At 38.2% G+C, this 25,754-nt stretch overlaps 1 protein-coding gene across 1 annotated transcript in view; it reads left to right on the forward strand.

The window, feature by feature from the left end:
* LOC129699771 (spectrin beta chain, non-erythrocytic 1-like) overlaps positions 1–25,754 on the forward strand; it is a 181,261-nt gene that overhangs the window by 131,465 nt on the left and 24,042 nt on the right. The window contains 19 exon segments of the mRNA XM_055639839.1: positions 757–944; positions 3,528–3,645; positions 5,594–5,752; positions 6,154–6,456; positions 6,683–6,836; positions 7,489–8,359; positions 9,342–9,479; positions 11,697–12,453; positions 13,324–13,526; positions 16,649–16,739; positions 16,827–16,973; positions 17,740–18,003; positions 18,134–18,358; positions 20,349–20,438; positions 21,722–22,000; positions 22,557–22,687; positions 23,440–23,542; positions 23,544–23,645; positions 25,056–25,430. Of these exon segments, the coding sequence (XP_055495814.1) occupies positions 757–944; positions 3,528–3,645; positions 5,594–5,752; positions 6,154–6,456; positions 6,683–6,836; positions 7,489–8,359; positions 9,342–9,479; positions 11,697–12,453; positions 13,324–13,526; positions 16,649–16,739; positions 16,827–16,973; positions 17,740–18,003; positions 18,134–18,358; positions 20,349–20,438; positions 21,722–22,000; positions 22,557–22,687; positions 23,440–23,542; positions 23,544–23,645; positions 25,056–25,430 (4,698 nt within the window).

A 25,754-nucleotide genomic window follows, 5' to 3' on the forward strand; every position in this document is an offset into this window, starting at 1 on the left:
TGATCATATTGAATGGAGGTGCAGGCTCGAAGGGCCGAATGGCCTACTCCTGCACCTATTTTCTACGTTTCTATGTTAACAGGCCTTTCAGCCCACTGAGTCCGCACCGACCAGTGATCCCCGCACATTAAAACTATCTACACACACTAAGGACAATTTACATTTATACCAAGCCAATTAACCTACAAATCTGTATGTCTTTGGAGTGTGGGAGGATACTGTAGATCTCGGAGAAAACCCACGCTGGTCACAGGGAGAACGTACAAACTCCGTACAGACGAGCACCAGTAGTTTCGCGTTCATGTCTGCTTTCTCAGTAATCGGGTAAACATTCAGATAGTTTAAAAAATAATCTTTCCTCATTTTGTGGGAATTCTATTACATTCCTCATAATAGAAGCCAAAATTGTAAATTTGTTGGATGGTTTGTACTACCTACCATGCTGTTCCAAAACAAGCACCGTCAAATATTTAAGTACCAATGTTGTTGTTAATGTTATTGAGTTTACCGTGCATTTCTCATCCTTGTAAAGCTATTTGCGTAATTTAAAACTTTATCATTGCACTGTCTGAATATGGGCTGTCTTGAACCCTGCCATGTAGTGTTCCAAAGTATTCCTGCTAATAAATGAGTATTACACTAAACTGAATTTTTCAAGAAAGTATTTTAAATATGCATTTAAAAATTGCATTTTTCTTGTACATTGTGCTTCTTGGATTTTATGTCTTAAAATTGTCCTCATCCCACCCATCATAGGTTCTTGACTATGCGATTGAGACTGAAAAAATGATTGAAAAGTACGAGTCCTTGGCATCTGATCTACTGGAGTGGATTGAACAGACTATCACCATCCTGAATAATCGCAAATTTGCCAATTCACTCATTGGTGTTCAGCAGCAGCTACAAGCATTTAATACATATCGCACTGTTGAAAAACCCTCAAAGTAAGAATTTAAATATTTATTGTTACTTTGCCTCATTAATCGCTTGTGAAACCATTACCAAGAGCTCAAAATGAGTATGTCATAAGACCGCAAATAAAAGCAATGGTGGTCCATAAGGTCCAGCAAGACATTATTAAAATTGTAGCTAATCTGCCTTCACTTCCCTGCAGCATGCTTGATTATCTTGGATTTAAATATATTTAATGCATTCCATAGAAAAGCACAAATATTCAGAACCCTGAGAAAAGAGATTTCTCCTCATCTAATTTCTAAAATGCCAACTCTTTATTTTGAGCAGGTGAGTCTTCATTCTGAAATAGGCTCAAGTGTTTTTGATATTAATGTAAGAGGATTTCTCTAAGTGTTAGGGAATATAGGTCAAGTTGACTAATTTCTCCCAAAAGGACAATCATGTCACTCTGGAAATCAGTGTAGTAAACGTCTGTTTTGTTCCCTCTCCAGTATGTTGGGTGAGTCCAGTTGCACAGCTGATAGAGCTGCTACCTCAGAGCACCAGAGACCCGGGTTCGATCCTGACGGGTGCTATCTATGTGAAGTTTGCATGATCTCTCTGCGACTGCGTGGGTTTCCTCTGGGTACTCCGATTACCTCCAACAGCCTAAAGACATGCGAGTTTGTAGGTTAATTGGCCTAATGTATAGGGAGTGGAGGCGTAAGCGGGATAGTGGAATGCATTATACGTTTGGCCCTCAACTTATTGAAACAGTTTGTAAATACCAAAAATTGCAGCCACCAACCGAAAAATAAATCATATTTTCAGTCCCATAATCCTCAATGCATCCTTTTATTTTATTCCCAATGAGACAAAATTCTATATTATTCCTTTGTATGGCAATTTACCAATACCCATTTATTCAATTCCCAATTCCCCAAAATTCAAATACACTCCAAGCATTGTCTTTTCTCATCTACTTGCTAGTTCCAACCCTCTCAAAATGTTAACAGATTTTTAAAACATCCCATAAGTCATGTGTTTATCTGGTCAATAGAATTACCGAGTTGTTTAAGGCTTTCCCAATAATAGATTTGAGCATGTTCTTTATTACTGATGTCAGGCTAAATGATTGATTTATCCTTTTCCCGCTTTATTGAATAGTGGATTATGTTTCAACATGCAGTCAATGGGCCTCATTCTAAGATCTATGACAAGTGGTGTGCCTCAGTGTTCTAACCTGTGACTAGTGGTGTGCTTCGGTGCTAGGCATGTTACTGTTTGTCATCTACATCAATGATTTGGATGAGAACATACAGGGCAAGATTTGCTGATGATACAAAAGTGGGTAGTTTTGCAGATAGTGAAGATGATTGTGAAAGATTGCAGCAGGATCTGGATCGATTGGCCAGGTGGGCTGAAGAATGGTTGATGGAATTTAATACAGAGAAGTGTGAGGTGTTGCATTTTGGGACATATAACAAGGGCAGGACCTTCACAGTGAATGGTAGATCTCTCGAGGGAGTGTAGTAGAGCAGTGGGATCTAAGATTGCAGGTGCATGGTTCCTTGAAGGTTGAGTCGCAGGTAGATAAGGTGGTCAAAAAGGCTTTTGACACATTGGTCTTCATCAGTCAGAGAATAGAAGTTGCGAGGTCATATAAGACATTGGTGAAACCACATTTAAAATATTGTGTTCAGTTCTGGGCACCATATTATAGGAAATATATTGTCAAGCTTGAAAGAGTTCAGAGAAGACTTATGAGGCTGTTGCCAGGACTAGAGGGTTTCAAGAGTGTTTTATTGTCATATGTCCCAGGTAGAACAATGAAATTCTTACTTGCTGCAGCATAACAGAAGATGTAAACATAGTACACTGTAAACAATTTGATAAACAAGAGAGAAAAAAGAAGTTCAGTGCACACACACACACACACACACACACACACACACACACACACACACACACACACACACACACACACACACACACACACACAACAAACAAACAATAGGGAGAGGCTGGGTCTCTATTCCTTGGAGCGCAAGAGGATGAGGGGTGATTTTATAGAGGTGTACAGAATCATGAGAGGAATAGATTGGGTAGATGCACAGAGTCTCTTGCCCAGAGTAGGACCAGGGGACATAGGTTAAAAGTGAAGGGGAAAAGATTTAATGGGAATCTGAGGGGTAACCTTTTCACAAAAAGGATGGTGGGTGTATGGAACAAGTTGCCAGATGAGGTAGTTGAGGCTGGGACTATCCCAACATTTATGAAACAGTCTGGTACATGGATCGGACAGGTTTGGAGGGATATGGACCAAGCGCAGGCAGGTGGGACTAGTGTAGCTGGGACATGTTGGCCGGTGTGGGCAAGTTGGCCAGTTGCCACACTGTATCACACTATGACGCTATCAACAATACCATTTGTTGTCATGAGGTCTAATTTAAACTGAATTTAAAATTTGGGGGTGTACAAAAACACAAGTGTCATAACTAAACTTGCTTGTTGCTCATTCTGTTAATTTTGGCTTTGAAATGAAAAAATGGTGTAATTCACACAATTTCACTAATAACTATATAGGATACAAATAGTTGCATTCTGATTGAGATTTTTTTCTTTTGATGCAGGTTTACAGAAAAGGGAAACCTGGAAGTTTTGCTTTTTACCATTCAAAGCAAAATGAGAGCAAACAATCAGAAAGTCTACATGCCACGGGAAGGCAAGCTCATCTCAGATATCAACAAGGTAAACATGAACGATGTTTATTTTGTTTCTTCCATGAAATAACTGCCTTAACCTTATCAACAGGTCATCCGTGGCTTCAGCTGGCCCTTAGAATTCACTCAGTTGAAGAGGTGCATCTGTTAATTAGAACTCCTATTAATTATTTACTGGTGCTGATCCAAAGCTGACAAAGTTGAATTTTTGATTAAAATGCAGGTTCCACGTTGGGAATAGTAATGCATTAGAATACTGCATTTGCTTTTTTCAATTTTAATCTGAAGTTGTATAAGAATACTGTTAGTTAGTTGTTAGTTGCCTTGGGCCTCTTCCCTTAACTAATTCTTCAAGGTGCCATTAGCGCCACAAAATCATCTGAAATATTTATGCTACTGAGCCTCAATTCACTTTCAGTGTTGAAGAGTTATCAATATTTAGGGAGAAGGTTATTCAAACCCCTCAGTCTTTCTTTTCAATTGGACCTTGGCAAATCCATCCACTGCTCTGAACCATATGCCTAGTTATCACAGAATCTTAGAAATTTGGCCCATCAAGGCTCTCCCAGCAATACTAGTTTAAGGCTGTTCCGGTCCTCATTAAACTATTTTTGAAATGTGGTGAGGGATTTTGTCTCCACTAATTTTCAGGAAACAAGTTCTGGATCTTACCAGTTGTTGAGCAACTCCTTTTTTCGCTCTTTCCATCTACCTCTAATTCCTCTACCAATTGTCTTAAATCTATGCTCTCTACTTATTAACTTAAAACTCCGCTGTAGTCTCACTGGCACCAGTGCAATTTTCTTGAGGTCTCGTTACTAGAACTGCACGCAGAACTCCAGCTATCGTCAAACTAATGTTTTCTGCAGTGCTGGCATGGCTTCCTTGTTCTTGCATTCTATGCCTAGGTCATTAAAGGGAATATCCTTTATGCCATTCTAGCTGCCTTTTTGGCCTTTTCTGCTACGTTTAGCGATATGCGGATGAACTTTCCAAGATTTTTCTCTTCCTCCACATTTCTTGGTTTTCCTCCATTTATTGTGCATTCCCTCTCTTTATTCATCCCTTCACTAAAGGCATTATCTCAAACTAAATAAATGTTATTTGCCAACCTAACTCGTTTGCTTCCTCTCGCCTGGAGTTCATTCCTCTTTATCTTCACCATAGACATGTCAATTCATGTCTTGAAAAGGTTGGGAACCATGGCTTTTTTGGAGGAATGTACTATTCAACATTTCCACTATCCCATGTAATTTCTAATTTAATTCTATTGTAAAGACTCTAACACAGTATAAGTAGCTGTAGATCATCAGGCTTTTTGAAGCTTCTGAATAAAATATTTCCTGTAAGTATTAAACTTTACTGCCTGCATTTATTTTTTGATTAAACACATTCCACCCTGATCTTAAAAAGTGCAGCCCCATAACAAAACAGCTAGCCATACATGTATTTGTATGCTTGAGATAATTTGTAATGCTCAAGCTTCACATTTTGCTCAGAATTTAAAGAAAAATATGCAATAAAGTTGATCAAAGTTAGTTATAAGTAATTCTGTTTTATGATTCCAACTTTCAGTTTTTATGAGTAGAACCTGGCCCATTGTACTAGCATGGAGTTTGCAGTTGATCATTTCCTCACATCATTTTGGATTGTTTTACTCTCACAGAGACTCCTCAAGATGTCTGTGTTGAACAAAGCCCAATAGTATTTACAAATGTTGTGAAATTCCACCATTCACACAATTATATTTTGTCGACCTAGCTTCCCAAGCTTCTTTAACTGCTATTCATCATTGCTCAGAGAGGGCCTCCTTGTGGCTTGATCACAAACTGACCCAGTTTTCAATTATCTTGATAATTCACCTAAATTTCCTACTTTCAAATTTAATTATTTTTTAAATTTTAATTGAACAGAGTTTTTGATGAGATTAATTATAGGTTTGGAAAGTTATTGGTTGTCAATATTATCACCTACAGGCCTGGGAAAGACTGGAAAAATCTGAACACGGACGAGAACTGGCATTAAGGACTGAGCTGATCAGACAAGAAAAGCTGGAACAACTTGCAAGGCGATTCGACCGTAAAGCTGCTATGAGGGAGACTTGGCTGAGTGAAAACCAGCGTCTTGTTTCCCAGGTAATGCTTCACCTGTTATTTTTTGGCGCTCTAGAAAAAATATTGGTATCAATTTTAATTTGTGTGAAACCGGGTATCAAGTACAATGAGAATTCAAGGCTAGTGGTTTGCAAATATATTTGAACATAAAACCTGTTTGTTAATGGTTGAATAATGGTATATAATTAATTTCTGTAGATTTTGTAGAGCAAGTGGTTTTTATATATTTGAATAATCATTAGTTGGCCAAATCTCAAATACAGCTGAAAATAGTGTTGCTGTTTAACATTGAGGCATTCTTTTGCCTTCTTTAGTCAAACTGTATTTTCTTTGCAGTGTATATTTCTTGTCAGACTTGCTCATTCTCGCTGAATATTTAAACATTTTATCACGTGAAGTGACTTCCATTTCTTGCGCCGTAGGACAATTTTGGTTTTGATCTCCCAGCTGTGGAGGCTGCTACCAAGAAGCACGAAGCTATAGAGACAGATATTGCTGCATATGAAGAGCGAGTGCAAGCAGTGGTGGCTGTGGCCAAGGAACTTGAAGCAGAGAACTACCATGATATCAAACGGATCACAGCGAGGAAAGAAAACGTCTACAGGCTTTGGGAATACCTACTGGAATTATTGCGTGCCCGTAGGCATCGGTTAGAAATGAACCTCAATTTACAAAAGATTTTCCAGGAAATGTTATATATTATGGACTGGATGGATGAGATGAAGGTATATTTAAAAAAAACACAGCTCTTCTATTCCTTTTGTAACATTTTGTGTGAATTGTTTTAGTAAAGATTGTAATCAATGTTTTAAAGCAGCCATAAGCTAAGATGAGCACTTGTACTGGTGATGCAATATTAGCAACACTTTTTGCATTTTATTTTAAACTCTTGTATGTTGTGTTCAGTATATTTAACATGAACAATCGGTGAAAGTTGTTGAACTATCACAGGTGCTGTTGCTGTCTCAAGACTATGGGAAACATTTGCTTGGTGTGGAAGATCTCCTGCAGAAACATGCACTCGTTGAAGCTGACATCGCTATTCAGGCTGACAGAATCAAAGGTGTCAATGCTTCTGCTCGGAAATTTGCTTCTGAAGGAGAAGGTAAGTTTTATTTTCACCCTTCACTTTTTATGGTGATCTTTTTTGTGCTCCAGTGATGGCTCATTGGGTGATTCCATTTAATGATGTAAGACCGTTCATTGCAAACCCGAAAAACGTCACAGGAGTTGACAACATATGCTCTAATCAGCTGAGCTCAGTCCAGCTAGAATAGATACTTAATTTCGCAGAGGTACTTAGGGGGAATAAAAATCATTTGCTGTTTCATTTCTTGATTGCAATTTTGATAATTGCACTAATAAAGGCCAGGCATTCTGCCACTGTACAGCAGAGATGATAAAGGTCTGGAGTTCATCCTGGATTGTCTCAACCAGTCGCAGCCAGGATGGCAATTAGGAAAGAGTATGGAATGTATATAGTGGTTAATTTGAATATAGTGGTCTAATTGGAGTCCTAGGGCATGATTGAAATGACAATTATTAGAAAATTGGTGTGAAGTAGAATTCTCCTTGCCGACTTTCGTCTCATATGTCATTGTCAGCTCAAAAGGCCAATAGAATAAAATTGCAAACTGGCTCAAATGCCTCTGTAAAGGCAATGAGAGAAACAGAGCACATTCAAATAGCTATTTAACAAAACAACTGGAGATAATGGTAAAAAGCCTTGAAATAAGGACTTATTTTTCCTTCCCCAGGTTACAAACCCTGTGATCCACAGGTCATTCATGATCGTGTAACTCACCTGGAATTCTGTTACCAAGAACTTTGTCAGCTGGCTGCTGAACGAAGAGCTCGCTTGGAAGAGTCCCGACGCCTCTGGAAGTTCTTTTGGGAGATGGCCGAGGAAGAAAGCTGGATCCGTGAAAAAGAACAGATTCTTTCAGCAGCTGACTACGGCAAGGATCTAACGAGTGTGATTCGCCTTCTGAGCAAGCACAAGGCATTTGAGGATGAAATGAGTGGACGACGTGGACCTCTTCAACAGACGATAAAAGAAGGTGATGCAATGGTAGCTGAGGAGCACTTTGGATCAGAGAAGATTAAGGAACGGATTCAGGACATTCAGGATCAGTGGGCCCACCTTGATGAGCTGTCTGCAATTCAGAAAAAGCGATTGGAGGAAGCTGCTAACGTTCACCAGTTTAAGGCTGATGGTGATGATATTGATGTGTGGATGTTAGATATTTTGCGAATTGTCTCCAGCAATGATGTTGGCCACGATGAATACTCCACTCAAGCCCTAGTGAAGAAACACAAAGATGTGGGTGAGGAGGTTGCTAGCTACAGACAAATCATTGATTCACTACATGAACAAGGACGAAGCTTGCCTGATGAGTACTACAATTCACCAGAGGTGGAAGGTAGATTGGCTGATATTGAGGAACGTTACAAGGAGTTAGCTGAACTGGCACGACTTCGTAAACAAGCCCTTCAGGATGCTCTGTCGCAGTACAAGATGTTCAGTGAAGCAGACGCTTGTGAACTATGGATCGATGAGAAAGAGCATTGGCTGAACAACATGGAGATCCCAGAAAAGCTTGAAGATCTTGAAGTCATCCAACACAGGTTGGGAATAAAGTGTTTGTATTACAAAATATATCCGATGACAATATTGAGTTAAAACCTGTAGTATATGAGATATGATTGACAATTGAAGCAGAGTGGATTAGAGATTCAATATTCTAGGGAGTCTGAGAATACTTTATTGTGGTTTATATGTTGGCTGTATAGTCTTTACTGTAATGGATTATAACAAAATATGATTATTTTGCTTTTAAATGAGCAACTTTGAATATTTAAATCGTATTGTATAAATCCAAAGGATGGGTCATTGAATCTGAGGCCTTGTTATTTATTGCCTATCCTGATAATAACATGTTAAAAGTTTTTTTTTGTGTAGTGTCATTTTGCTACTAAATTGGGTTCAGAGGTCATTTAAAAAAATCAAAAGCAAAACATTGTAAATGCTAGTCAAGTGCCAACTGTGAAGAAAGAAAGTTTCAGAAATTATATCAGACCAGTAATCTTCGAACAACAGGGCTGAGTTAGCCAAATGTATGTCAAAAATTAATCAGTGAACCAATGCTTGCGGGCCCAACTCGGGGCTAAAGGATTTCAGTCATTACCAGCAGCATTGTGACAAAATAAATAGCTTTCTTCTATGTAGTCAAGAATTAGAGCACATTACAGGTGCTCCGCAAATTTACGGCTTCGACTTGGCGATATTTCGACTTTACGATCGGTAAACGCTCGGCAATAACAGCGAGCCGTTCATCACTTCCAGTCTCGTGATCGCAATATATCGCAATGCGTTTTTGACTTGCGATATTTTCGGTTTACGATAAGTTTATCGGAACGTAACCCTATCGTAGGTCGTGGAGCAGCTGTAGATAAATAATAAAACTAACTAACTTTAGTTCTAACTATTCCCAGGATTACTTTCATTGTATTGTTATTTTTTTTTTGTTGATTAGGGAATTGATATCCTAAGCCATTTCGAATTCTGTGTTTTATTTATGCAGGTTTAATCTTTATATTTTTGTTGTAGGTTTGAAAGTCTAGAGCCAGAGATGAACAACCAGGCTTCTCGTATCGCAGTGGTGAACCAGATAGCTCGACAGTTGATCCACAGTGGTCACCCAAGTGAAAAGGAAATCAAAGCACAGCAAGATAAGCTAAATACAAGGTATGTAAGTCACATCACATAGAAGTGTACATCGAGAGTCGATTCAAAATGTTTAATTGGCAGATATCCCAACAAAGGAACAATGAAATTCTAACTCTTTGTAGCTTAATGCAAAATCAGTCAAACAAATATATATTAATTATTAATAAAATACATTAATAACAGAAATACTAGGTAACCATTACAGTGCAAAAAGAAAGTCTGTAGTACAACCAGCAAAACGATTCAAAGAAGATCATAGTTGCTGATGTAGTGGTTAGTGTTTACGGTGTTCAAGAACCTGATAGTTGCTGGGCAGAAGCTGTTATTGAACCCGCCGTTTTTTTGGCTCCTGTACCCATTCCCAATGGAAGTAGTGAAATGCGAGTGTGGGTCTTTGATGAAATTGGCTACTTTTTTTGAGGTAGCATCTTCTATCGATCCCATCGATGATGGGGAGGTCAGTACCTTTGATGGACCGGACAATGTCTACACTCTCTGTAGCCTCTTTCATTCCTGGGATTTCGAGTTACTAAACCAGGTCGTGATGTAACTAATCAATACGCTCTCTGCTGTACACAAGTAGAGGTATGATGGAGTATTCAACGACATGCCAAAGCTTCCTCCAACTTCAGGAGTGAGGTTTATGAGCTTTGTTTACAATTCCATCAATGAACTGGACCTAGGACGGATCTTCAAAGATATGCATGCACATGAACTTAAAGCTTTGACACTCCACCACTGTCTTCTCGAGGAAGAGCGGTGTTCCATTAGTTCATGGATCCCTGGCATTTCTCCTTGAAGTGAACAATCAGCTCCAATTTCATACTAACATTGAAAGCAAGATTGTTGTTCTGGCACCATTCAATCGGATTATACATTTCCATCTTGCACTCTTACTTATTACCTATTTACCCCCTCCATGCACACACACACGCGCATGCACACATACGCACTTTCCCCTGGTCCTCACCTTTCACAGTGCCAGCCTCTCCATCCAACAAATCATTCTCTGTAATTTCCACCCATTCAACATGATCACACCATGCTCGCCCCTATTCTGCTTTCCACAGAAACCAATCTCTCCTCAACTGATTGAAATTTGTGAAAGGCATTAGAGAATTTCGATTCCTGGCATAATGATGCATTTATGTTCAGGAATGAGCCAGAGATTCCACTGCTGGCCTTTTTCTCATCAATTAATTCAATTGATCCTGTTTTCCCAACCATGCCTTCAGCAGTGAAGGCCCTGCACTCTGACATTCCCTTCATTCACAATTCTGCCTCCTTTTCTCCATGTCATCTCCTTAAAACTTACATCTTCAGTCAAGCTTTTAGTTAGCTGCTCTAATAACTTATTTGCGTAGCTTGCTATCAATATTTTATTTAGCAATACATTTGGGACATTTTCGGGTGATGATAACAATACCTGTTGTGCTTGGTTAGTAATCATACCTCTGAGACCAAACTAATAATCTTTGAACCAAGATGCCATTTTGTTTCTCTGTCATTTTAAACATGACAAATAGATTTCAGTGAAGCACTTGCAGCACATCTAGACACCACCATGATATGCATTGTGGCAAAAATCAATTTGCAGTTTGTTAATTGGGCATAAAGCTTTATTATACAACGCCGAGGCATTTGTTTGTCTATATGATGGAGGATTTGTGTAGCATGGTTACCCGACCACGCAATGTAAGCAGATATATCACACGTGAGGTAGGTGGATCAAGTTTAAAGCTATTAAGTTTCATTCTTCATTCAAGACCTTTTCACTTTATTACAGAGTGAATGTTTTGATGTGAGAATATTGGCTTAGAAAGATATGTTAAAGTCTAAATTAACAGTTGATCAGCTGATCAGCACAGGATTAATGGTGTTGCACTCCCCTCCCCCCCACACCATGCCACCTCTTCATGGTGGAAGCTGGGGCAGTATTAGAAATTAAAATGATTCTGTCATTTACATTCGCCTATCTCACTTACTTTCCACAACATTTATATAGTAATCTGTTTCTTTGAGTAGAAAACATACAGAAAGGAAGCGAGAGTAGGGTATACATTTGCAGGTTGGACTCGATAGAATGATTATGATGTAGTCTGCTGTTTCAGAATGAGGTGGAGTGATTAAGGAAGCACTGACTGCCTATCATTCCATCTCATTTTACATTTAACGTTAGCCAGTGTAAGCACATGTATCTGACCATTTGCTTCCATTTTGCTAATTTGATCCTAGGTGGAGTAAATTCCGTCAACTTGTGGACCAAAAGAAAGATGCACTCAATTCCGCACTCAGCATTCAGAACTACCACCTGGAATGCAATGAAACTAAATCCTGGATTAGGGAAAAGACCAAAGTCATTGAGTCCACGCAAGATCTGGGCAATGATCTTGCTGGTGTCATGGCCCTCCAAAGGAAATTAACTGGAATGGAACGTGATTTAACAGCAATTGAAGCTAAACTAGATGACCTGCAGAAAGAATCCGAAAGACTTGCTGCTGAGCATCCTGACCAGGCACAAGCTATTATGAGCCGTCTTGCAGAAATCAGTGATGTCTGGGAAGACATGAAAAGTACTTTAAAGAATCGAGAAGAATCACTTGGTGAAGCAAACAAACTTCAGCAATTCTTACGTGATCTGGATGACTTCCAGTCCTGGCTCTCAAGAACTCAAACTGCTATTGCTTCTGAAGACATGCCAAACACGCTGGCTGAAGGGGAAAAGCTACTCACCCAACATGAAAACATCAAAAATGAAATTAACAATTATGAGGAAGACTACCAGAAAATGCGAGACATGGGTGAAATGGTAACGCAGGGACAAACAGATGCACAATACATGTTCTTACGCCAGCGCCTGCAAGCTTTGGACACTGGATGGAATGAACTGCACAAGATGTGGGAGAATAGACAGAATCACCTGTCCCAATCTCATTCATACCAATTATTCTTAAGAGATACAAAGCAAGCAGAAGGATTCCTCAACAACCAGGTAAGATAAGAACCTTGCATTTAATTTTGACTTTCAATTCTAGCCTGGTGTATGTTATTTTTAAGTTCTTTTAGAAGTTTGCTTGTAAGACAGTCAATTTTTTTCCTTTCCTTGTAAAATAAATATGTGTACATTTTACCAAAATATCTGATTAAAACACAATAGAAAATACTGTTATCCTCTATGTTAACCTACTTATTGTCAGTCCAGGTGGGCATAAAATATTTATCTGACATACAAATTGCAGGATAGACAAGATTCTTCTATTGAGCAGGATTTTGTTTCAGTTTCACATAAAGCATTTCAGCATACATTACTCAAAGAACTTGAGGGCAGTACAGTGGCACAGCAGTAGAGTTGCTGCCTTACAGCACTTGCAGCCCCTGAGACCCGGGTTCGATCCCGGCTACAGCTGCTGTTTGTATGGGGTTTGTATGTTCTCCCCGTGACTGTGTGGGTTTTCTCCGAGATCTTCAATTTCCTCCCACACTCCAAAGACGTACTGGTTTCTAGGTTAATTGGCTTGGTATAAGTATAAATTGTCCCGTGTGTGTGTGTGTGTGTGTGTGTGTGTGTGTAGGACAGTGTTAATGTGGGGATCGCTGTTCGGCGTGGATTCGGTGGGCCGAAGGGCCTGTTTCCGCGCTGTATCTCTAAACTAAACTAAACTCAATGGATATTAAAGCATGAGAGGTATGAAAAATGTGAATAGAAAGTTGTAGGCATTTGGAGAATTGTGCTGTCCATCTTATTAAAACAAGATTGCAAAGCTGGAACTAATCATTCCAGTGCATCAATGTTTTGTTCTCTGATCATAATTAAAAGTAAAATGTCAACTAAAAATGATTTGTGTTTTTTTTGTAAACAAAGGAATATGTGTTGGCACACACTGAAATGCCCACAACATTAGAAGCTGCAGAAGCTGCCATTAAGAAACAGGAAGACTTCATGACTACAATGGATGCTAATGAAGATAAGATCAACGGAGTGGTGGAGACAGGCAGGCGGCTGGTCAGTGATGGGAATATTTATTCTGACAAAATCCAGGAAAAGGTTAATTCTATTGATGAAAGGTAAAGAAAAATATCATTCCGATTCTGTCCCTTTTGAAAATAATGTTAAGATTTTGTATGCATGTATTAATTGCACAGAAAAGATATTTTAAACTTTCCTGTTTGTGTTTTGTTACTGTACATGCTTTACCTAGGTACGTTGCAAAACCTACGTTAAGCGTCGCTGCAGATCTGTCCCAGCCCGTGTGTGTGAATTATGGCGCCGTTTAGAGGGGGGGGGGGGGCGGGTTTAAAACGCGATTTTCCCTAGGCTGTTCAAACTGAGCTTGTTCAGCCTACCTCAGTTGCTGACGAAAAATCGCTTGAAGTTTCGCTCGCTGGAGCTATTTTTACATTTTACGGGTTAATTTAATTATAGTAAGTTAAAAATTAACCTCTAAACCCGCGACAGCCGACAACAGGTCGGATCTCACACAGGGGACAACGGAAGGTAGGTTGTTTATTTTTACATTAAAAAGCGCTTCTTAAGATCCCTTTATACAAAGTTTTATGTTGCGAGTAGCTAATTTGGGGGCCCATTAAATCCTGCAGTATTTTTCTGGGCATTTGGGGGCACAAATCTACCGCAATGTGAATGTTCTAAACCAGCGCGTTCCACAGGATTCCCCACTCGAAAGCTGATTTAAATGGCCATTAATTTACAGCAATTGAACACTAAATCCCTTCCATTTGGCCTATAAATTAATGTAAATGAAATTTAAAAATCATGTTTTATTGTGAATTCTTTGTGAATATTATTTAGACACTTAGGCTATTGAAAAATGTTAATCATTTCTTAAGAAATGGATAGATGTTTAGATCTAGTAATTGAAGTTTGGAATTAGCTACAAACGGGTAACTAACTAATTATATGCTTTCATTTCAGGTCATCCAAGTAAGATTGTTTTATATTTGTTTCAGAATGCTTCAATCTATGATAACTGAAAATTTCATTCAGTTCTCTTTATTTTTAAGAAAGTTATGGGCTTTTGACTGTTCACGATCACAGCTTTTCTGTTATGTCCATAGAAAATCAATAGGGAACAAGATGCTAATTTCCGAGTATGAAAATGGCCATAACTTTTTAAATACTTGAGATATAAAAGTGAATTAGGTGTCAAATTAAACTTCTTTTTATGCTTTATCTGATGGGATAAATTGCAGACTTGATTTTTATAATCTCAAAATTTTGTAACATTGCTACTTTACCTTGGGATGAAACCTGGGTTTGTAAGAGAATATATTTTGATTGAATGTCCCTTCCCTGTATCAATTTTTACCCATTATTCAGAAAGATCTCCCAGGTCATTTAGGATGACGCCATAGAAATATGGCGACACAGGAGACTGCAGATACTGGAATCTACAGCAAAGTGCTGGAGGAGCTCAGCAGGCCAGGCAAGCGTTGACACGGAACATTGTCCATGTCTCTCCTTAGATGCTGCTTGGTCTGTTGAGTTCCTTTAGTACCTGGTGATTTGCTGTAGAAATTTAATTGTATTCATCCTTATTAAAATAAAGTTTAAATAATAATATAGTGGATATTATAACACAATCAAAACCAGCCCGAAACCTTTCTTTTGGAAAAGTTGTTTCCTTGATAAACAATTCTTTTTTTTTAAATCGCTGGGCACTGTTGGCAATGTCAGCATTTACTTCACTTTCTTCCATAGAAGGTGTTTTCACAGCACTGTCGGAGATAGGTTTGCAAGACCTATGGAGAGAGAATGGAGCAGCTGGGCTTGTACACTCTGGAGTTTAGAAGGATGAGAGGGTTTCTCATTGAAACATATAAGATTGTTAAAGGTTTGGACACGCTAGAGGCAGGAAACATGTTCCCAATGTTGGGGGAGTCCAGAACCATGGGCTACAGTTTAAGAATAAGGAGTAAGCCATTTAGAACGGCGACGAGGAAACACTTTTTCTCACTGAGAGTGGTGAGTCTGTGGAATTCTCTGCCTCAGAGGGTGGTGGAGGCAGGTTCTCTGGATGCTTTCAAGAGAGAGCTAGATAGGGCTCTTAAAATAGCAGAGTCGGGGGATATGGGGAGAAGGCAGGAACGGGGTACTGATTGGGGATGATCAGCCATGATCACATTGAATGGCGTTGCTGGCTCGAAGGGCCAAATGGCCTACTCCTGCAACTATTGCCTATTGTCTATTGCCTAAGACTTAGACCAAATGATGATGAAGGAATTACAATATATATTTCTGAGTCACGATGTGCCACCTGGAAGGGAACCTACAGATGGTGATATTCTCATGCTTCTGAAATCCATGTTCTCAATGGTAGACTGTAGGTTTGGGAGTTGCTTTCAAAATATCTTGCATGAGTAACTGCTGTGCATTTAATAGTTGTGCACCGTAGAGTGACTGAGGTTGGGAATAAAGGTTTAAGGAGGTGCATGGGGCACCAGTCAAGCAGATTGCTTTGACTCAATGTCATTGAGCATCTTGTTAAGTGTGGCATCAATGCTCTTCCTGGTGGGTGAAGATATTCCGTTACATTTCTAAACCCTTAACATTTAAAAGAAATCATTTCTTGGCTACATTTAAATTAGTGTAATGATAGCTATTGATAATTAACCAGCAATAGTAACAAAAAAAAAACAGCTTTCAGAATCACGTGATAACTCAAGCAACGAATAACTCTGCTCCACAAACCTCTCTGCTCCTGCCCACACCAACACAAGCAACAAAAAAAATCTGAAGCAGGCATAATTATTACTTCAAATCCAAAAGAGTGCTTTAGAATCAGTTTAAGTGGCACGTCGCAAGCCGCAAAGCAATGTTCTATATTTGGGATCTTTACTATATAATTTGAGTCCATTCACTTCCTTGTGTCCCAGGTTTGACCAAATACCTCAGCATGAAAAAGCTGAGGAGGATTTGTCTGAAGGCCTGTTGACAATCACCTGAATTGCAAGTCAATCCCAGATATTCTCATGTTGAACATTTGTGAAATATGAATTTTAGAGATCAGGATTCACATTCATGGGGTAGAAATATTGAAAGGGATTCTTAATATTCTTCCTTTAAAATTGTACCCACAGCTTGGAAAATCAATGAGTTTCGCTAACAGCTCAGATTCTGCATACTTTAAAATAACACTTTTATAAATGTTGCCATTTAATTCAATCCACAGGCATAAAAAGACCCGTGAAGGTGCCAGTGAACTTCTAATGCGTTTGAAAGACAATAGAGATCTACAGAAATTTCTTCAAGACTGTCAGGAAGTAAGCTGGCTGCACAACTCAATTTGAATTTTAAATATATTTCCTTTTGATGTTTTATATTTCTTAAACATATATTTTGTTTTACAGCTGTCCCTCTGGATCAGTGAGAAAATGCTCACTGCCCAGGACATGTCCTATGATGAAGCCAGGAACTTGCACAGTAAATGGCAGAAGCATCAAGCTTTTATGGCAGAGCTTGCATCAAATAAAGAATGGCTCGATAAAATTGATAAGGTATCAAACTATCTTATTGCAGAGTTAATTTTGTTTTGTAATAAATATGCAGCTTGGATGTTATTTTCAGTTTACAGTTGGAAGGCTACATTGTACTGATTAGTTAACTCAATTTCCAAAATGAATTGTATCTAAATAAATAGTTATTCAACGATTGTTATTGCAACAATTTAATGGTCTTATTGTAGCTTTTCCATTATTGCTTGAATGAGTCTTGAATTCTGTACTTGGTTGCTTGATTTGAATGCCTTTCATGTATTAGCAAATACTAATCCTGTTCAAAAGATGTAAAGATATGAAAGCTAATGTTTTCTGAAGGAATACTTGTTGTTTATGGGCCTATCTTTATCCCTGACCACCACTAGGATAGAAAGTCCTTATAGAAAAGTAACCAAGAATATGTAATCGTTTTTAACTGTGGTATAATGACAAGTGTCAAATGATGTTGCCCTCCATTTGCTATATATTAAAATTGAGAACTTGTTTTTATCAGGAACACCTCTGTGTGTTCCAGAATAGATTTAAATGCTATCTATTCAGGATTGCTGTATTAGTGCTTTGAGATTTTATGCTGGATAATCAACATTATATTAAAAAAAGAATAAAGTAGATGAGAACGTCTCCCATTAACTTATAGGAAAAAAAAACAACCGTGTTTGTTGTGTGCAAAATTAGCTGATAGCTGATGCATTTCAATGCAACCTCATTGGATTTCTGCAGAAAAAAGGAAAATTTGATCTGAAAATCATTTTGTTTTATCATTTAGGATGGAATGCAACTGATTGCAGAAAAACCAGAGACCGAAGTGGTTGTGAAAGAGAAGCTCACTGCTCTGCATCATTTGTGGGAAGATCTCGAATCTACAACCCAGGCCAAAGCCCAGCGTCTGTTTGATGCCAATAAAGCCGAACTTTTTACACAGAGCTGCGCTGATTTAGACAAATGGGTGCACAACCTGGAAGGGCAGCTCCAATCTGATGATTATGGCAAGGACCTTACGAGTGTCTCTATCCTTCTCAAGAAACAACAGGTATGTTACTACGATGGTGCAACTATTCACAAGGAAGCATGGTTAACTGCAGATCACATAACGAGACTGGAAACACATTGTTCACTTCGTACTACATGCAGACTGATTTTCTTCCATCGCTCCTAATTAGATGTTGGAAAATCAAATGGAAGTGCGAAAGAAAGAGGTGGATGAATTGAAGTCTCAGGCCACGGTATTAAGCCAAGAAGGTAAAGATACCGATGAGGTGGACAGCAAGCGCACCATAGTTGAAAATAGATTCACGCAATTATTGGAACCACTGCGTGAAAGGAAAAATTACTTGTTGGCATCGAAGGAAATCCATCAATTCAACAGAGATCTGGAGGATGAAATTGTAAGTAGTATCTTCAGTATAAACCATTTAAAGCTAAGCATATTTACATTCTTTTTTTGGCTTGCTTCAAATTCTGATATTTTAAAATGTTACATGAATAATCTGTCTTGGTCATGGTCTTTTTAAGTACCAATTCATTAAAATGCAAAATATCTGATGATCCTATTCTTTGAGTATTTCAAAAATATAAATAATTTGTTAATAAACACATTCATTCTTTTAATGACACTTGAAAGGTTGCCCAGTTGTAAGGAAAGAGAAATCTTCCAATACCAAAGTTTAATGCTTATGTAAAATGTTTTCATGTGTCTCTTTATTTTCCTATCTACTATATAAGCAGTAACATTAGATATCAGGAATAATCATCAATTAATTTCTTAGCTGTAGAAATTATGTAAAATTAAAGTGCTTATTGGTTGCTCATGGTCATAATGTTAGATTTTGGATATTTTTCTCTTTTTATTGAGTGAAACTATACCTGCATGAACAATTGAATCTTTTAACTGCATTCTCCACTGAAACAGTCTACAAAACAGTGCATTGAATATGTAGAAGACCTTCAGATACCTGTCTGAAGAAGGGTCTCGTCCCAAAATATCACCCATTCTCTCCAGAGATGCTGCCTATCTCACGGAGTTACTCAAGAATTTTGTGTCTATTGTAGATTGAAAATAATCTATTTGTTGGCAAAGTCTTTGTTTTAAAATAAAAAATAGCAAACCGAGCACTGGGGATTATTTTCAGAGGGAGAGAATTGAATGGAGGTGCAGTTATGTTAAAACAATGGGTGGAGTCTTAGTGTCACGTGCCCTGCTTGATCCAACAGCAATGGTGTCACAGGTCCTGTCCTGGAGATAGGCTGAAGAATTGTCCTGACCCAAAACGTGTTTGCCAATTACCCTCCACAGATCTGCCCGACCCACTGAGTTCCGGCAGCACTTGTTTTTTTACAGATGGTAAAGTTGCATAGAACCTTGATTAGACTTGTACTCTATACTGTTCCGGTTTCCATATTATTAAAAGGGTCTATAGCAGTGGTTCCCAACCTTTCTTTGGCCATGCCCCACCTAATCACCTCTAAAATCCTGATGCCCCCGCTTGCTTTCCCTTGAGAGAAAACGGAGGAAATAGATATTATAAGGGTAACTTAGCAAAAGCTCTTTGAATCGCATTTCTAAATCCAATTCAATAAATAAGGTTCTCGCATGACCTCGCGCGCTTCGTGTGACGTGCATGAAGAGCGATGGCCCGGTGATTATGTAATAACTACACAATAAAGACCTTTTTTACCCCCAAAAAATTATTTACTCAAAATAACATCTGAAACATAAACTACATATGTTTACCTGATGGAAAATCCACAAAAAAAAAACTCGAAAATTTGGACCCAGACCTCCTCAGTCGCGCTCAATTGCCCCCCTTAAAAATCAAATTGACCCCCTGTGGGGCGTACGCCCCACGTTGGGAACCACTGGTCTATAGGAATAGAAAAATGCAGAAACATTCTTGAGCATTACAGAAACCAGAAAAGGGAGAGCTAGGGAGTGAACTACAGGAGAACTGAAAGCTACCAGTATGATAATTCAAAGATAGACACACAATGCTGGAGTAACTCAGCGGGTCAGGCAGCATCTCTCGATAGAAGTAATGAGTGACATTTCGGGTCGAGATGCTTCTTCAGACTGAATCAGGGGAGAGGGAGATACAGAGATGAGGAAATGTGAGGTGTGAAAATGAGACAAAGAGGATGAGAATCAAGGAAAGTTGTTATTATGATAATTCATTTATGTTTCATTTCTCCCATTTGACCCTTCCAGGTAAATAATTTCCAGACTTAATCCAAATCTGTATTAAATTTACAACTACATAGGCTAATCATATTCAGGAAATAAATATCTTGAATTTTATTATCTGTTTTTATATTAAATCGTGACCATACGTTCCACTACAAATATAACTATCGTATGTCATTTTTCTGCCTGTCCTCCAGCTGTGGGCTGAAGAACGCATGCCTCTTGCAACATCCACTGATCATGGCCACAACCTCCAGACTGTGCAGATGCTGATTAAGAAAAACCAGGTAACAGCAATGAAAAGTGTTTTAAGAGTGCAATTGGCTTTAAAAAAAATACTGTACTCCCATTGTGCTATAAATTATTAGACTATTGTATCTCTTTGTGGCACTTTGGAAAAAGCAAGATCCCTTCATGGATGGTCTTGCGTGCATTTGTCAATCACTGCCTTCTAATTAAGTTAGCTAAGCATACTTACATAATTGGAATACTTGTGATAATTGTAACACATGAATGTAATACTTACATAATTGGTTAAATCTCAGTTAATGTTTTAGGTGCTAATTGCGAATGTGAAGTGTATCATTTCTCTAAATGTACAGTGATGTAGGAGTAGCATTAAATATGCTGAGCTTCATTATGATTAATTTGTTAGAATAATTTCTCATGAGTTTAATGAAGCTAATTATTTTGAGGATATCTAAATGCCCTTCCCATTGCTTAACACAAGGGTTCCCAACCTGGGGTAAATTTCTAGATTCTGGATTTGTACATATTTTTTCTCATTGGCAGGTGCGTTTAAAATCAGACATTTTTCAACAGTGAAATAAGAGAGAATTGTTGCTGAAGAACCTTTCTAGCCAAGGCAAATTAAATTTACAACTGAGGAGCCATATTCCCTCGGAGAAAAATTAATGCTGTAGGCATTCGATGTATAATAAAACAGTTCTTTTTAATTTTTTTAGATTTTTTGTTTTGTCTCTCTTCCTCAATCCCTTCTATATTTCCAACCATTGCTTCCTGTACTGCAGTCTAAGTATAAATTATTGATGTTACGTTTGTATTTAAATCTTTGGGTGTTAGTAACTTTCATGATTGCTGCAGAAATTCTGTTGCAGGAGAAAAAATGGGAAACAATTCATTTTGTTGTCTATTGTGTTTAAACTATGTTCCATGTGGTTAATTGAATATAAAGTACCTCACTTAATATTATGGAGACTGCACAGTAGTCATTCAGCAATTGCAATTTTATTTGGACAAGAAGCATTCATTCCATGCCCACTTTCTAATGTTATCTAAAGCAAAACTTTGTTATGTAATGTTTGCAATGTCATAAAACTGAATAAAGAGTATGACATTTTTACAAATCAATTTAATTATATAAGAAAGCTTTGTACCAGCATAAAAGCCGATTTGGAAAATATTTAAGGTACATCATAGAGCAAGTTAACAGTAAAGTAATTAACATCACCAGATTATACAGGCTATCACATGGTAGGAAGACAGTTTATATCAAATAACTCACTTGTAAGCAATTGCTTATTTTTTACTTATCTTTTGTTCTGTCTAGACTCTTCAAAAAGAAATTCAAGGCCATAAGCCCCGAATTGATGATATATTTGAGAGAAGCCAAAGTATGGTAACTGCTGACACCCCAAGCGCTGAAGCTATTCAGCAGAGATTATCAGATCTACGGGAACTTTGGACCTTATTGTCAGAAGAAACCGAGAAGCGGCACAAACGCTTGGTGGAGTCACACAAAGCCCAGCAGTACTATTTTGATGCTGCAGAGGCTGAAGCTTGGATGAGTGAACAAGAATTGTACATGATGTCAGAAGAGAAAGCGAAGGTTGATATCACGTATCTTTCTCATTCAGTGGTCCTAATTAGGAAAAGAGAATTTGTTAATTGTGGAGGAGGGGAAGAGCTGAAGCTATTTGAAAACATTATTATTTCACAATGATGAATGTCTGCAAAAACAGTAGACAACTTGAGATTAATTTAAATTTAATTTAAACTTCTTTCAAACATCTCCAGATAATGATATTCCATACTTGCACATTTAAAAGAAAATTGCAGGATTGTCTGCATTTAGAATGTTTTGCTTTTATAGTGATGGAGGTGTAATATTTCAAAATATAGTTGTCAGTAATATCCATTGTCCACATCAACCAAAGGTTTGTATAGATATTGGGTAGAAAAACACATCATTTTTTTTTTTTACTGCCTTTCATTTTTTTAATAAATATTTGAAGACCTTTACATTTTTTAATTCATATTTAGGAAGCTTGGGTCATGATTCATTACGTTTGTAATGCCCCAGTCATTAAAATGAAATTATTGAAGATTTACTGGAAACCTAAGCAAAAAAAACGAAAACTTTCATGAATGTTTCATTTTTGCAGGATGAGCAGAGTGCAGTGATGATGTTGAAAAAACATCAGATTTTGGAGCTGGCAGTGGAAGATTATGCTGAGACTGTTCATCAACTCTCAAAGACAAGCCGAGCTCTAGTTGCTGATGGGCATCCAGAGAGGTTAGTTTAATACTTGATATCAACCATTGACAGAATGTCAATTGTTTCCTTTTCTCCTTCCCTATTTACTAATTTCTTCTGAGTGTGCCTGTCTAAATTCACACGATTGCATTATTGCAAAATACCTGCCTAAGGTTAAGCAAAGAAAATGCTATCTGGTTTTAATTTAGTATAGTTTAGAGATACAGTGTGGAAACAGGCCCTTCAGCCCACCAAGTCAGCATCAAACAGTGATGATCCTCTCACACTAACACTCTCCTACACAGACTAGGGACAATTTTACATTTATACCAAGCCAATTAACCTACAAACCTGTACGTCTTTTGAGTGTGGGAGGAAACTGAAGATCTCGGAGAAACCCACGTGGTCATGGGGAGAACGTACAAACTCAGTACAGACAGCACCCGTAGTCAGGATCGAACCCGGGTCTCTGTCGCTGTATGGCAGCAACTCTACCGCTGCACCACCGTGCCGCTCGAGTTGCCTGGATGGATATGTGAATTTCATTAAAGAGCAGTGATTTGGAAATTAATTACAACAGGTATAACCACTGAACTGAAAAAGTAAGGAAATGCCAAATAGAAGTTGCGAAGGGGATGATAGGCATGTCATCAGATTAAAATGTCTTTTACCAAGTGGCAGGATGCCTGCATTCTTTTGTTTGATTAATTAGTTTTTATGTACGAGTACTATCATTTACTTTCACAAGAAGACAATTAATATTAGATTTCTGATGCTATTTTGCTTTTCAGTGAACGGATCAGTATGCGGCAATCTCAGGTGGATAAGCTTTATGCTGGACTGAAAGACTTGGCTGAGGAGAGAAGAGGGAAACTTGATGAGAGGTACCGCCTTTTTCCAGCTGAACAGGGAGGTGGATGACCTGGAGCAGTGGATCGCAGAACGTGAAGTGGTCGCTGGATCACATGAGCTTGGACAGGACTATGAGCATGTTACGGTACACATTTGTTTATAAAATACTATTTGGGAATTTTAATGACCTTTTTTCTTGTTGCATAAAAATGGACAAAATCTTATTGCATGCATAATTTTTTTTAATAAATAGTACACTATTTCTGTAGAAAATACTCGAGCATCATTAATTTCACCATCATTTAGCTGTACGGCAGTCCACTTACTGAGATTCACAACATTTGATACTTTCTCTACAGTGGCTTGATTTATGATTTTGAAGCAGACACAATTACTGAAACAATGGAGCTAGAATTTTTATTTTATATTAATTATTTCTAATTTAAAGTTAGATTTTTTTTTTTAATTTAAATTTTTATTAAAATTATTTGATTTAAAAATTATTTTGTCTTCTTGAAACCCATCGTTATGCACAAGCTTTTGGCTAGCTACATTATTATTTTGTTATGTGGCTCTACCTCAAGTGTGTGTACATTGCTGCCAGAAAACAGAGGATTTGGGGAACTTTAACCTTGAAGGTTGTGATGGCGATGGCAAAGTTGGAACATTGCACATTATGCTGCCAAGCTATTCAATGTATAAATATACTGCAGTTTTGCAAACCTAGCTTTAGTTTAGTTTAGAGATACAGAATGGAAAAAGGCCATTGGCACTCCGAATCCACGCTGACCATTGATCTCCTGGTCCCACCAGTTCTATGTCATCCCACTTTCTCATCCACTCGCTACACATTAGGGGCAATGTGCAAAGGCCAATTAACCTATAAACCCGCAAGTCTTTGGCATGTGGAAGGAAACTGGAGCTCCTGGAGGAAACCCACACGGCCACAGAGAGAATGTGCAAACTCCAAACAGACAGCAATCAAGGTCAGGATTGAGATTGGATCCCTGGCATGGTGAGGCAGTGCCTCTATCAGCTGCACCTCTGTGCCACCCTCATTTATTAAGGGTTGAATTATTATCAAACCTAGCTTATTTGGTGCCCAAATAGTGGTTGGTGTTCCTAATGAACAATAAATAATACAACAATTTGTATTTTGAAGCATGTCTAAGATACAAAAACACATTTTGATGCTCACAGTTATCAAAATATTATAATAATTAATGGACAAAATATGAAATTCAAAAGTTTCAGTATTGTACATGCATATCCTGATCCATCCATCCCTGGCCTTGCAGCATAAGATAGTGGCTCGCTCGCAAGCAGTACCACAGCAAACTGCTTTTTCTTAAAAGCAAGTGAATCTTACATTGAAATATTCAGCATTTGAGCTAAGCAACTGAATCAAAATGCTTACTTTCTGAAGGAGGGTCTCGACCCCAAACGTCACCCATTCCTTCTCTCCAGAGATGCTGCCTGTCCCCCTGAGTTACTCCAACTTTTTGTGTCTATCTTCTGCTTACTTTAAATCTTGGCTTGTTATTTTTCTTTTCAGATGCTACAAGAAAGGTTCCGTGAATTTGCACGTGATACTGGTAATATTGGTCAAGAGCGTGTTGACAGTGTGAACCATATGGCGGATGAGCTGATCAATTCTGGACACTCTGATGCTGCCACCATTGCTGAGTGGAAGGATGGACTCAATGAGGCCTGGGCAGATCTCCTTGAGCTTATTGACACTAGAACACAAATCTTGGCAGCTTCCTACGAATTGCACAAATTTTACCACGATGCTAAGGAAATTCTTGGACGAATTCAAGACAAGCACAAGAAGCTCCCAGAGGAACTTGGGCGAGATCAGAACACGGTGGAAACATTGCAGAGGATGCATACAACCTTTGAACATGACATTCAGGCTCTTGGAACCCAGGTAGTAAATATCAAACATACTCAATGGGCAGAGCTTGGGTTTAGTTAATGCAATATTCTGTAGATTGCAGTACGGCTTCACATTGATTCCTCCATTACTGCATCATCAAAATCGGGGTGTTTCATGAATGGCTTTGAATGTCACAATACAATCCAGGTAGTGCCTGCCCAAATGATGATTATTACCGGAATATTTAAAGTTTTTAGAACATTTATTATTGGATAAATGATTCAGTTACCAAAGGTTGCCTCTTTTTCATTCATTTTTGCATTTGTCATGTCATATATTAAAAAATACATAAATCTTATTATCTTTCAAATTTTT

Source organism: Leucoraja erinacea, chromosome 8 (genome assembly GCF_028641065.1).
Source record: "Leucoraja erinacea ecotype New England chromosome 8, Leri_hhj_1, whole genome shotgun sequence".
NCBI classification, from domain to species: Eukaryota; Metazoa; Chordata; class Chondrichthyes; order Rajiformes; family Rajidae; genus Leucoraja; species Leucoraja erinaceus.